This window comes from Strigops habroptila, chromosome 8 (assembly GCF_004027225.2).
Source record: "Strigops habroptila isolate Jane chromosome 8, bStrHab1.2.pri, whole genome shotgun sequence".
Classification (NCBI taxonomy): domain Eukaryota; kingdom Metazoa; phylum Chordata; class Aves; order Psittaciformes; family Psittacidae; genus Strigops; species Strigops habroptila.
In genome coordinates, this window is record NC_044284.2 from 20,981,922 (window position 1) to 20,994,710 (window position 12,789).

General features: G+C 43.3%; 1 protein-coding gene across 5 annotated transcripts in view; it reads left to right on the forward strand.

The window, feature by feature from the left end:
- The first annotated feature begins 2,646 nt into the window (after window positions 1–2,646).
- The window catches only part of U2SURP (U2 snRNP associated SURP domain containing), a 45,659-nt gene continuing 35,516 nt past the window's right edge, over window positions 2,647–12,789 (forward strand). For 3 of the 5 annotated variants that reach the window (XM_030493742.1, XM_030493744.1, XM_030493743.1), the window contains exons 1-3: window positions 2,666–2,810; window positions 9,649–9,696; window positions 12,577–12,675. In XM_030493742.1, coding sequence (XP_030349602.1) covers window positions 2,766–2,810; window positions 9,649–9,696; window positions 12,577–12,675 — 192 coding nt within the window. In that variant the 5' untranslated portion in view covers window positions 2,666–2,765. Of the gene's footprint in view, window positions 2,811–9,648; window positions 9,697–12,576; window positions 12,676–12,789 lie in introns of all 5 variants that reach the window. The other 2 variants (XM_030493747.1, XM_030493745.1) reach the window with 2 other exon arrangements.

Here is a 12,789-nt window from a genome sequence, read left to right on the forward strand (position 1 = left end):
GTGGTTCTCAAGAAAACAATGAGAAAGATGGGGAAGAGAAGGGCTTGACTTGGATTCTGAAGCAATAAGATCCTGCCTAATCCACCTCTAAAGCTGCTTGTCCAATACCATTCATTCCTGTGAAGGGCAAGTTTGGAGCTCAAAAAATCCTAAAAAGACTGATGGAACTGTCCCCTAATCCTGCTGCCAAAGGGTGGCTTTTATTTGTCCCTCTTTCCCTCCAAGTCAGCAATGATTCCACTTCGAATCAGTGCAAAGCCTTGGCGTGCCCACAGAGAGCTGCGCAGGTGGGTGCAGAAGCGGAGAGCCGTGCTCCAGCGTGGAGCGGGAGATCCGGGCGGCACGGTCCTGTGTCACGGGTCGGTACAGCAACGCTTCTTCTTGTGATCGCTTATTGCTGGGGAGAGCTCAGTAAACACCTGATATCCCCCGATATCCTTAGTGCCAGTCCATGTTTGCCGGTCGTTTTGCAGTCGGTGGAGGGAGGTTTGGGAAGCAGGGCGAAACGCGTGTTTCCGCCACGCGATCTGTCACTGGCTGCCTCACCTTTTGCTGAGTTGCAGCAGTGCTGCCTGCCCAACCGCTCGGCTGCAGCGTAAAGCAACCGGCCCTCGCAGAGTGATGGTTAATCTTTGTATCCCGCCGCTCCCGTGCCGCGGTGGCAGCGGACACCGCGTAACGCACTGAAGTTCACCGGCGCCGTGCGAGGGGTGCGCCCGGGCGCGCGGCAGGGCCGGACGGGGCGTGGCCTCCGCTGGGTGCCGGCGCGGGGTGTCCCTGCCCCCTGCCGGGGGACGCGCAGGGCCGCGGCCGGCGGCGTTTCCCCGGGCCCCGCTCGGTGCCGCGCCCCAGCGGTGGGTACTTCCACTAAGCAGCCTTCCCGGTCCCGCCGTGATCTACGTGACAGCCAGCGCCCGGGCCCGTGCTGGTGATACCGAATTAGATCATTAGATCAGTATTTCACTGAGTATGGAGGCTTGGACATGAACAGAACTGCAAAGATTCTTAAACTAGTATTTCACTGTGTATACAGGCTACAATTCTCAAGATAAGGCAGGCATGCATAAGAGAACCAGATGTCTTCTCTCAAACCAATGTAGGCCTTCCTCCTGTTGATAAGGCCTGAGAAATAGGTGAACGGCTGCAAAAGAAAACAACCAAGGAGCCTCTCAGGTTCGTAAATTAGACCAAACAAGAACATGCAGTTAATTGGAAAGACTAAACACATTCCAATGTCCTTAACTAACGGATTTCCATAAAACGATAAAATGAGTAGGGGTATTTCTCCCCAGACGACCACCGCAACCCCCAGAGACCACTCCTCAAAATTCACAGCACCTGCGCCATGGCCTTGTCTGCCCAAATTACCATATGCATGAGTAATGAGAATTGGGTGGGCATTTCATGGAATTATAAAGAATATGTATATAATGAAGATATATAAACTATAAACTGTCTCTTCTGGGTGTGTGTGATAGGCGGGGCGATCCCCCACACACCCCCGGTACTGTAATAAAGTAATGTCGGCTTTCTAACGTGTCATTCTGGTTGGAGAGTTTGTTTCCCAGGTTTCGGTGACACTGTCAGTAGCCATGGACAGACTCCTGGCTAAACCTTCACCCTGAAGACAGCTACCGGCAGAGCGGCATGCTCCACCAGACCATCTCCCCACGCAGCTGGGGAGGGTTTTGCCCTCCTCTCTGAACTTCCAGCCTTCCGCTGTTGCCCCTGCCCGCCTCGCCCTCTCCTTTTGCTTCCTTTTGCCTCTTCTGGAAGCTCCTACTTCATCCTTCACTGACAAATGTGGTTGTTAGTGCAGGCCCTGCTCGCTCCTGACGCTCACAGGGCAGTAGGTGTCAGGAATTGGTGGATTTTATTGAAGAGGTTGCCCAGAGAAGCTGTGGCTGTCCAGCAGTGTTCAAGGCCAGGCTGGATGGGGCTTTGAGCAACCTGGTCTAGCGGAAGGTGTCCCTGCCCATGACAGGGGGTTGGAACTGGGTGATCTTTAAGGTCCCTTCCAACCCAAACCATTCTATGATTCTATGATTTAAAGGTTTCATTCATTTCTGTGTATCTACTGTCTTTTCCTTGTGTTTTATCTCAACCCCCAGCATCTTCCACAAACGCTGAAACCCATAAAAGCACAGGAATGCAAGACCCCTGGTTATGATCTCTAGTTAAGCAATGTTAATAAAGAAAGTTGCTGTGGTGCTATGCTATCAAACCCAACAATGGACGAATTGCTGTGCTGTCATAAAATCATAGACTGATTTGGGTTGGATGGGACCTTAAAGATCATATAGTTTCAACCAAATGACCACGTTTTTATTCCTGGGCTTTTCTTGATTTTATGTAACGTTTTGATGCTGTTCAAGCCAGTACTCCTTCTAGGTCACTTCGCTAGACGTTCAGGGGCGAGCCCTGCCTCCGAGCTGTACGGCCACTGACAAGTGCCGGTAGCTGGTGCCTCCTCAGAGCGCAGCGCTCGGTCCCAAGCCGGCGGTCTATGATGGCCTATGCCTGCCTGCATTACGCCGGCGGCCGCTGGGCAGATCCGGGCCGCCCTGCGGCTTCTCCGGGGCTCTCCTCTGTCGCCGTGAGAGCACCAGGCCCTGCAGGGGCAGGGACACCGCCAGGCCCCGCCCCGGCGGGCGGAGGCTGCCCCATCGGTGTCTCGGCCGTCGGTTTCCCGTCCTTCGCTCGCGGGCTCGGTGGGATCGGCGCTCGTTTCCTCACCGCCAGGGCTGAGCGAGGGGAGAGGCAAGATGGCGGACAAGGCGCCCAGCGGCTCGCAGAAAGCCAGTGGGAAGGTGAGGCCGTTCTCCGGGGCGGCCCGCCGGCCTGTTCCGGCAGTGGGGGGTACGGCTGCCGTCTGCTAGCGCGGCGGCGGGGCCCGGGAGTGGCGGGGCGGCGAGGCGCGGGCGGCGCGGCCTATTCTGTCCCTGCTCTCTGCCCGGGGTGACTGCGGGCCCCGGGAAGGGGGCGGCGCGGCGGGACCGGCGGGCCCGGGCCTCTCACGGGATATCCCCGCTTCCCGAGGCCGCCCTGGGCACGTCGCTCTGCTAGGCCGGCGGCAGCGGCCTCGTCGCGTCCCCGTGCCCCGGCGGAGGGCGGGGCGGGTGCGCGGGGCCCGCGGGGCGCGCTGTAACGGCAGCCGTGAGCCGTCCTGCTCCAGCCGGCGCGCCCGGCGTCGGGTGCGGGCGGTTCGCTAATGCCCGAGTTGTGCCCCGGTACGGGCTTCATCTCCTTCGTGCTTGGTGTCCTGATCCCCCGCTGGCTGCAGCCCGCGTGGGGTTAATTTCCAACTTCGAGTGCGAAGGAAAACGCTAATTTTTGATCGAGGGTCGTCTTTTGGTTTGCGCTGCTGTTGCAGATTTCCCAAAGCCACCCTGGCATTCCCCGCTCTTTTCCCTGTACCCGCTCGTACTTCCTGTAATTATTGTCGGTTGGATTCGCAGACCAGAAGTCCAGGTAGTGCAGGAGTTACGGCAAACTTGTGCCGGGCTGCGGGCTGTAGCCAGTGCGCGGTTGGCTGCGGGTGACAGCGGCCCGGAGCGGCCTGTGCCCCTCGACACCCCTCCTGCCAGGAGAGCAGAGCGTGAGAGGGGTTTTGGGGGACACATTGGCAGCAGATGGTTTGACGATTAGCGATTAGACACTCTTTTTTCCTCAGCTCTGTTGCAGATTTTAGGCCAGAAGCATATAAACCTTCCAGGTTTCAGTGGGGTTTTTTGTGGTGGGTTTTTTTTTTTGGGGGGGAGGATGTGAGTGTGTAAATCGGCCAAGGGAGAAGCCACGTTTTGGCTCAGGAATTTCCAGTGATACACAGATGAATACTTTTTGCCCCTTTTTGTATTTAGCTAAAACAGGATTTATTTTTAATTTTTTTGGCTGCTAGGAAACTAGCTGAAATGTAGTTACCAAGAGTCTTTGCATGTTTACTCAGTTGGTGTTATTAGAGTAGGAGAGGTTTATTTTTGTTTCCCTTTTATGATCTATTTCAAATATTGCCAGGAAACATATTTTTGGATCTTGCCTTTGGCTTGGAACTATAAGTAAGGGCCAGACAGAAAACTTCAGTAGTAAAGTAGGTCTTAATTTATAGAGAATGGCTTCCAGGGAATAAGACATTTTGGGATTTCATATATTCTTAGGCATAGAATTACAATTTAATTATTGATTCCTGCAACTGATGACATGGCACACAAAATCAACCCAGATGTGATCCCTTTCTTTAAATTACATCATGGCCTGTTCTGTGTTGTTGTTTACTATTTCCGTACTGATATTCTTTTTTAATATACAATGATTAATTTATAAGAATTGTTTTCTGTCCTAGATCTCAGTTCTGCAGAGGTACGTGCAGACACTTAACTCTTCATACTCAGTCATCCATCCCATTCAAGTCAGTGGGACTACTAAAGAATGGGTAGTCAGATGTGTGTTAATCTGTTGAGGCCAGTTGAGGAGGTCCTGTATCCTGCCATGTCTCCTTGCCCCTCAATCTCCTGTTACTCTAGACACATGTGCTGCTTTTCAGTCGTCTTTTTCCCATGCTTTACATTATAGATTTTGCTTGTTGTGTATTGTCAGTATTATTTTATGTGCCACAGAAAATAGTGATAGTATATATCTGGATCCATGAGAATGTTTTTGTTGAGATGTGAAATAAAATCAGACATGCTTAGCTCTTGGGGCATCAGCTGTTTGATTCACTATTAGAAAACCTTCACTGGAGATGATACAGGTCCAGGAGCACCCATTGCCTGTGTTGCTGTGGTGGTAGCTTTTTAGGATATGGTCAGCTTCTAAGAGTCTCTGATGTGAAATGTGTTGCAAAAGCATCATCTATTCCTTTGTCACTTTGAGATTGGCATAGCAAGATATGTGCTTGAATTTTCCAGAAATCTAAATAGGAAACAAGGGCAAATTTAAGGAAGAGAAAATAGAGATTGCCCAAGACCGCGCAGGAGGTCAGTGTAGGGTATGATTCTGAGATGGCAGATACTGATCACTCAGCTCAATTATTATCTTGATATAGTGAAATATTAGCTGCTGAATGGCTCTTCCATTTTCTTATTTTATCCTCTGAGAACAGCGATTATACTGCATGTGCAGTATGGGTATATTGCATGTCCGCTGCTCTTACATATAATACTGTACACATTGGGTACCATGGGGCAGAAGAGATTATCCATTGTAGGTTTCCCTTTTTCATTCTAAAAAAATGTTATAACAACATTTCTTAATCTTAAAAGCGTTTCTTGGGCTTTTGACTAAGTTATGTGTTAATTAAATACAGAAGAACAGTGATTACTTGCTTATGAATGGACAGCTTTTTTTGGCAAGTTGAAGTGTATGAAGAGCAGCAATGTCAAGTCTGTACGTGTGGTGAATTCCAGTTCGATGCAGCATTCTGCAGGATGGTGAAACTCATCTTTAACTTTTCCCCTATTGTTGTTCAGCTATTCCGGTAAATGTAGAGAGTGAATGGGTTAGATATAAAATAATTTGCAGGTGTTTGCAAGCATTTGTTTTCTAGACAGTTTCATAGAGAAAGGAAGAATGAAAAAGAGAAGTCAAGCTGGAAACCTCTCTACCTTTGCTGTATTCTAATATCTTAATTTAAGTGGTGATTCCATTTGCTTTTCTGTGGTATCAGAGCATACACAAGCCAGTTCTCACCTTAGCTGCATTTCCCCTCCCAAAGATTGTCCTTATTAGTTGATCTGGCATGACTGGGGGGAGTTTGCTATGGATTGGAAACTGGTTTAGGTGGACTTCCCAACTCTCTCTTTTCTAGGTGATCAGTTAGGTTGGGAAAAGTATTCTAGTTCAGTGTGCTCAGTATGGGGGCAGAATTAATGGAAGGTGTTGAAACAGGGCAAGACTGCCTTACACCAGAGTTTCTCATAAACACTGCCCTGAAGCTATTAGTTTTTGCAAGGGCAGGGCTTTTATTTATGTTTAAGTTGTAACCATTACAGTTGTAAAAATAACATTCAGCATGTGGAAGGCCATGGATTGTCTCCTGGGTTTTATTGGCAGCTTTTGTGCCTTTGTTGCTCTTTATTGTTTTGCTAAAATGACATCAGTATTAGTAAAAAAAAATCCACAAACAAACAAACAAAACCCCAAACAAACAAACAAAAAACCCAAACAATCCAAGTTTGCTTACTGAATACAGCATAGTTTAAATATTTGTGAAATAACATGATCATGCCAGTTTTACTGAGCGATCATTAAATTTGGAGAAACTAGGAAGAGCTGGATTTGTGAGCACTTGCACTGCTGGTAGGAAGGAAGATTTGGGAGAGCAGTCATCTCATCTCGGTTTTCTTTGGATGCTGCCTGAAGCTGGAAAAAAAATTAAACACCAGAATCTGAGAGATGGCTCTTTGCTTTGGCTTACTAATAGGAATTTGCCACAAATCTCATTTGTATGGTCCTTTAAAGATTCTGGGTTTTTCTGTTTGTGTGGGGTTTTTTGGTTTTGTTTTCTTTTGAAAACCTTTCCTTTGAAGGTTGAGTGAACTTGGCTAGACTCAGTAATGGAGCTTTGAGTGACGTGACCTCCGAAGCTGTGATTTGACAGGGCCATGTTTTACTGGAATGCCATTTCGGCATCTTACATTGCTACTTAAGTTATGCTGGCACAATTCTTTGTGGGACCTGTGTAGTGAAAGTGATCCAGCTGAAAAATAGTGTGGGTTGGGGGGAGAGGAGGAGGTTTCATGCGGAGTAGTAGAGCCAATGAACTGGGAATAAGAGAGTGTTTGTAGTTTGTTTAAGCTGGCAATGACTGAAAGATGGACTCATTGCATCTTTTCTGTTAATGTTTGGAACATGAAGGAGCTATCCTCACACCTCAGGCATCATCAGGTGCAGGACAGAGCTTTGGGTATGTTTCTTTCAACAGTTAGTTTACTCGAGCTACTTAACATGATGACAAGAGGAATAAATAATGCTGGTCCAGGTTTCGAAGCTGGTGGTCAACATCTGAAATGCTCTGCTCTGTGAATGTTGGGAGGACACTGTGAGTTTGCTGAGTCAACTCAGCTGGTGTAACTCTTGAGGAAACAAAATTACCCTTTTGTCAAGGTGGTGCAAAGTGCAGTGCTGTGTGAAGTAGGGTTTCTTTTTTTTTTTTTTTTAGTAACTGCTTATTAGAAACTGGCAGATAGCAATACATAATTTTGTTAAGAATCATTTCATCTTGTTCTTCATGGGTACAGCTGGACGGCCAGAAGCAGTACCAAAGGTATGAACTAAATTTATAGATGGGAAAAGAAGACCTGTTTAAGGAGGAAAATAATGTGGCTCTGCAAAGCTGCTAGTTCCTGTGAGATAAAGTTGGTCTAAAAGCTAGAACACTTTTTTGAAGTTTTCAGAGTGCACCTTAGTAGAAGTTCTGTTGCTTGGCTGTTGTTGGAGTGGCTTGTTCCACAGTGCCATGGTCCCTGTTGGTGGGTTGTGGAGCACTGCTGTACTTGTAGCTCAGTGGCTTCCAGACTTTTTTGATCACTGGCCTGCTTTCTTGCAGTTAGCCTGCGGAATCTCTGTGTGCTACCATGCGTTGAAAGCCTTTCCAAGCAGTATCATCTGCTCTGTTGCTGGAGAAACAGATTTAGTGTCTGTTACCTTTTTTATGTTCTTACTCAGGATATTGTGTTGTGTCATTGTGCTGAGTGTTGGTACAGTTTATTGCTGTGTGCGGTGCCTTGTTTGTTGTTCTCCCTGTAAGCAGTTTCAGCACCAATCCCTGTTGGAAGGTGTTGCTTTTCAGAACTTCTGTAAATGAAACAGATGTGGAGAACTGAGAAATGGTAATTTCATTCTGCTGTTGCCAAACAACCTCCTTCCACCAAGCAGTGCTAGGTCTTGAATCTGCCAGAACACTAAGGCGGATGGCACCGTATCAGTCCACCTTTGAGATTTGTCTTTTTAACTACAGGTCTGAAAATGCTTTTTGTGGGTTTTTTTTTTTTTTAAGGGTGGAATTAATAACTGGATGGAATAAATAAGGATGGAATTGTAACTGATGTGTTGGTTGCCACAGGGTGGCAGCTGGCAGTGGGAAGAATGCTGTTTTCAAGCTCTGAAATCCTTTCGCACTGTGTCTTTTTTTCATCTGTGATGTTGTGCTATATAGTGATAAGCTCTCGGGGGTGGGGGGGCGGGAAGGGAACAACAGGTTTCCTTAAGCTACATTTTTGCAGTGTGTAGAACTGTGTGTAACACATTACTGATTTGAGTGCTATAGGCAGTTGTGAATCACAAAAAAATCCAGCACCAAATACAGAGGAGAAGTTTGCAGGAAGTGCTATTAGCAAAAGATGCTTGTGGTATTTGCTTCCATGTGCATTTTAATGAACTACTACTGGTATATGTGAACTAAATTTATTATCTTCTGTGCAAATATGTGCCTTGTGACTAATGCATAGTATTGCAGGTAGGTGGATTTGAGAAATCTGAGAGTAAGACATAATTAGGGGTTTTTTTGTGCCTGCTCCTTTCTCTTTCTGGAAAAAACTCCCAAATAAATTCCTAGGAGCCTTTTACTTCTCCCTGTTAAGGATTATATCTTTGTGTCTCTCTTTACCTTTGTGGACTTAGTTCTGGTTCTTAAAGTGCTGTCTACCATTTTTTTCTAAATTGATGTGACTCTAAAAGATAGGAATGAACTTGTCCAAAGATAAATGCCTCTTAGCTGATGAAAAAGCATGACGCAAAATGAAAATGAAGTCTAGTAAATTACTATCTAGAGCAGCTTTTGGTGCTTGTCTCTTTTGGAAGACTGGAGATGAGCACTGTTGTATTACTATTTCTGGTGGAAACTATAAATTGCTGGTAATAAGGAGAAGTGTTAATGTTCTGTAACTAATGAACAGATTTCAGCTAATGGAAATGTTTTATTTTTACTTAGATTTCAATGTAGATCTGAATTGTGCATCAGACAGTTATGTCTTAATAGTTGATGTTATGTCAGTGGGGTTTTCTGGAACTTGGGTATTACATAATTTAAAAATGTGTTCAGTCCTATTTGTTGGAGTGTTCTCCATCACTTACACTCATTTAAAAACCTGATTTAAAAAAAAAAATCCTATGCAAATTTTGTATATACACTGGTTTACATGTTAATGTTCAGTTACAGTTTAATAATGTTAATTAGCGCATATGCACAAATTGGACTTAAATTAGTGCTCTTGAGGTGGCCAGTTTCCGTCTGTGCACAGCATACTAAGAGCAGTTTTGGAAATTATTTTATAGTAAGGCAAATATAATCAAGCTCTTTATGTAAACTTTAACAGCTTTTAATGATAACTCTTGCGGATTCAGTGTAACAAACATTTGTTGTTTCTTCTGAGCTTGCAGTAGCATTTGTGGTATGTTTATAAAATCTAGCTATGGAAATTTAGATGTTTTTAAGGGTAGCAAGAACAGTCTATCTTCAATCCCTTATTTGCCTTATATTGATGTTGTTTATGCTGTGTTATGTCATTAAAATACATTACATGTAACTTTGTTCTTGTGTATGTGGATGTTGAAGTTGAAATGAAAATCGCATTCAAAGAACTGAATTAATAAAACAGAGGTTGTTTGTCTGTTTCTTTTTCCATGTCTCACTCTTCTTCATTTTCTCTTCAGGTCAGGGCGCCAGATGCAGTACACAGCACTGGATCTGCTGATTCGCATGTAAGTCCAAAATAATTAAAAAGACAAAAACTAACAACCCAAAAAACCCCAGAACACACTCTAAACAAAAAAATCTTATCAAACCCTCAAATTCAAAATAGGCCTGTTCTCTACAGAAAACCACTTGCTGTAGGCAGACTCTGGTGCATTGGATAGCTAATCTGCAGGTGTTTGTAAATCAACCATTGATTTTAATTTTTAAAAATATTCCTTGAAGCTTTCAACTGACCACTAGCATAGAAATCTCTGCTGCATGATACTACATATTCATAATAGGTACTTGAACAGGAAGAAGCTGTGAGGACACTGTATATGTTTCTCTCTTGTACAGCAGAATAGTTCAAAATACTATTAATTGTAAGGGTCATTGTATGTTTAAGTGTCGTCTTGTGTACGGTTGGCTTCTCAAAAATGAAATAGCATGGCCCTAACTTCATAATGTCTTTTTCTTTCTAGTAGAATATACTGAAAGCAAAAGGTAGAAATTATTACTTAGTCTCCCCACCACCACTCCCCCGCGGGGACCTTACGTGGTCATGTGGTTGGTACGTTGTTTGAAGGCCTGCCTATTTCAGCAAAAATTAAAACAGGCAGCAAGTACCAAACAGTGCTAATACCAGACAATTCTGTGGTTTGGATTTTCTTCAAGATCTCAATTTGATTTTCTATATGAAAAAGTCAGTTACCAGCTGTTAAATTGCTTGTAAGATAACATTATTCAAGTTGTGATAGCAGAAACTTTTCATAAAGAAAGGTCCTTTTATTAATTTTGCTTTACTTGCTACAATTTGGAAAACTACTCTTAAATCTCTTTTGTGGTGTTGATGGAACTGGCACTTCAGTACTTTGTGCCTTCTTAAAGTCAATGCAGTGTTACATTTAATGGGAGTTTGCTTTCATACGGTGATTTGATTACTCAGCTCTAAGTTTCCTTTTTGTTTCCATCTTTTGCTTTACCCTTTTCACTGTAGTATTTTCCATTTTTTGAAGGAGGAAGGCTTTCACGTTTTGTATAGCTCTATTGTTTGGAATGCTATGAAGCTGCATGTGGTTAATAATAATGATATAATTGCCTACTGGAATGTAACTAGCAGACATAAATTAGTTTAATCCTATTAACTTCATATTGCTCCAGCCGCTTTGAAGGTGTTTTGTTTGTGGTTTTTTTTCTTTTTTCCCCTGAGACCCTGTCTAAATGGAGGAGATCTAAGTGCCAGAACTCTCATTATCTTACAGCTGCTTCCCTTATGTCACTAGAACATACATACATGTGGCTGATCTGCAGGTATACTGTAAGATCACTGTGAGAGATTATTTCTTGATGACAGGATAAACCTTTAGTCTCCATTGCCATGCTGTAGCAATATGCCTATGTTTTCCCAAGATCGTTTATTGTTATACTGAAATATTCAGACAACAGGAAAACTGATCTTGACTTCAAAAACACAGATGCATTAAAAGCTCCTGGTAAACCTGTCACAGCAGCTCATGTTGACAAACATAGCGTCATAAACCAGAAACTCTCCAGACAACCCTGCATTAATGTGTAAGTGATAGTTTTCCTTTTAATGATGAAGCAGGGAACATTTTTCAAAGAAATTTGAGCTATTTTGATCATGTACTTGACACAAATCTAGGAGGTGTTTGTGATACTAAAGAAGGATTATGAACAGAAGGTATTTTAAACAGGTGTTTTTCACAATGCTTTTTGGTATGTAAAAAAAATTCTGAATAGGAAGCTGATACTGGAAATAAAACTTTTTACAAAGAAAATTATTCCTCAAGGAAACTCTCCTGTGCAGTTGGCATTGGCAATTTTTAAATAGTATGATAGGTAAGTGATTCACCTTATTTGTGTTGATGTTTTATTAGATTCAGCTGATTGTTTTTTAAAGAGCTGTCATTGCAGAAATGGTAGTTTTAAGCATCACTGTGCAGTGTAAGAGCATCATAGCATTTTTGAAAATAAAGGTTAATTGCTTATGTTTTGATCTCCTGGGGCTTTTTTCTTGTTCTTGGTTCTTCATGAATTACTGTATTAGGAGTTCCCAGGGAAGTTTCTTATCGTTTCTCTCCTTTCCCTCCCATTGCCTCTGCCTTTGGAACATCGCCTTCATCCTATTTGTACTCTCTCAATGCTTTACCATCTGTTAACTACCTAAACATAAGCCTAAGAATTCTAATTTCATACTCTCCAGAAATGACTGTTACATGGAGTCCTTCCTTCATCAGGGTGCCAAGAAGGAAGGAAGGAAGGAATGGAGATTAAACTACCTAAAGTAGAAAGAATCTAGGAGCTAAATATGAGGTCTTTTATTTAACTAGTAGCTAAAAACCTCAAGAATGCGTTTTCTTCTTCAAGCCAAAATATTACGATTAACCTTGAAGTACAACTGATATTTACCATCCGTTTTGTTCTTCAGTTACACCTGTTCAGCCTTGTGCAAACATTTTTCTGGCCAAAATAGTCAGAAAAGCTTCTGGAACTTTTCTTTGTCCTTGTTTTCCTGGAAATTACAATGATCAAAAAGGAACTGTAGTGCAAAGTATGTATTTCCAAAGGTATAGAAACTCTGTGCAGTGATTAGATCTCCGGGCTCTTACAGCAAGTACCCTTCATATTTCATCTGTGTTTGAATAGTGTATTACAATCTTTCTCATTAAATGGAGAACGATTTGTTTTTAAAAACCCTAGATTTAAGGTTTTTGGTTGTATTAGATAATGGCAAGTTCAGAGAGAGCTACAGGAAGCCTTTTCTTTGTTCTGTTTGGGTTAAGTCACTTCAGGTGGAAAGTTTTTGGTCTAGACCACATGAAGAGTAACATTATTTCAGTTGTTTTGTGAAAAGCTTAATGTGTGTGTTTTTATTCCTTTTGCAGCCTCTAATGGAAAGCAAACTTAAAGCATTCAGTATTGGCAAAATGAGTACTGCCAAACGGACTCTGAGCAAGAAGGAGCAAGAAGAATTAAAAAAGAAGGTAATGGTATACAGTGGAAATTTTATTTTGTATGCAGTGCTGAAATAAGTTTGCTTTTAGATTACAATCAGCTTGACCACCAGATTTCTTTATTTTGATAATCGTAGCTTTCTA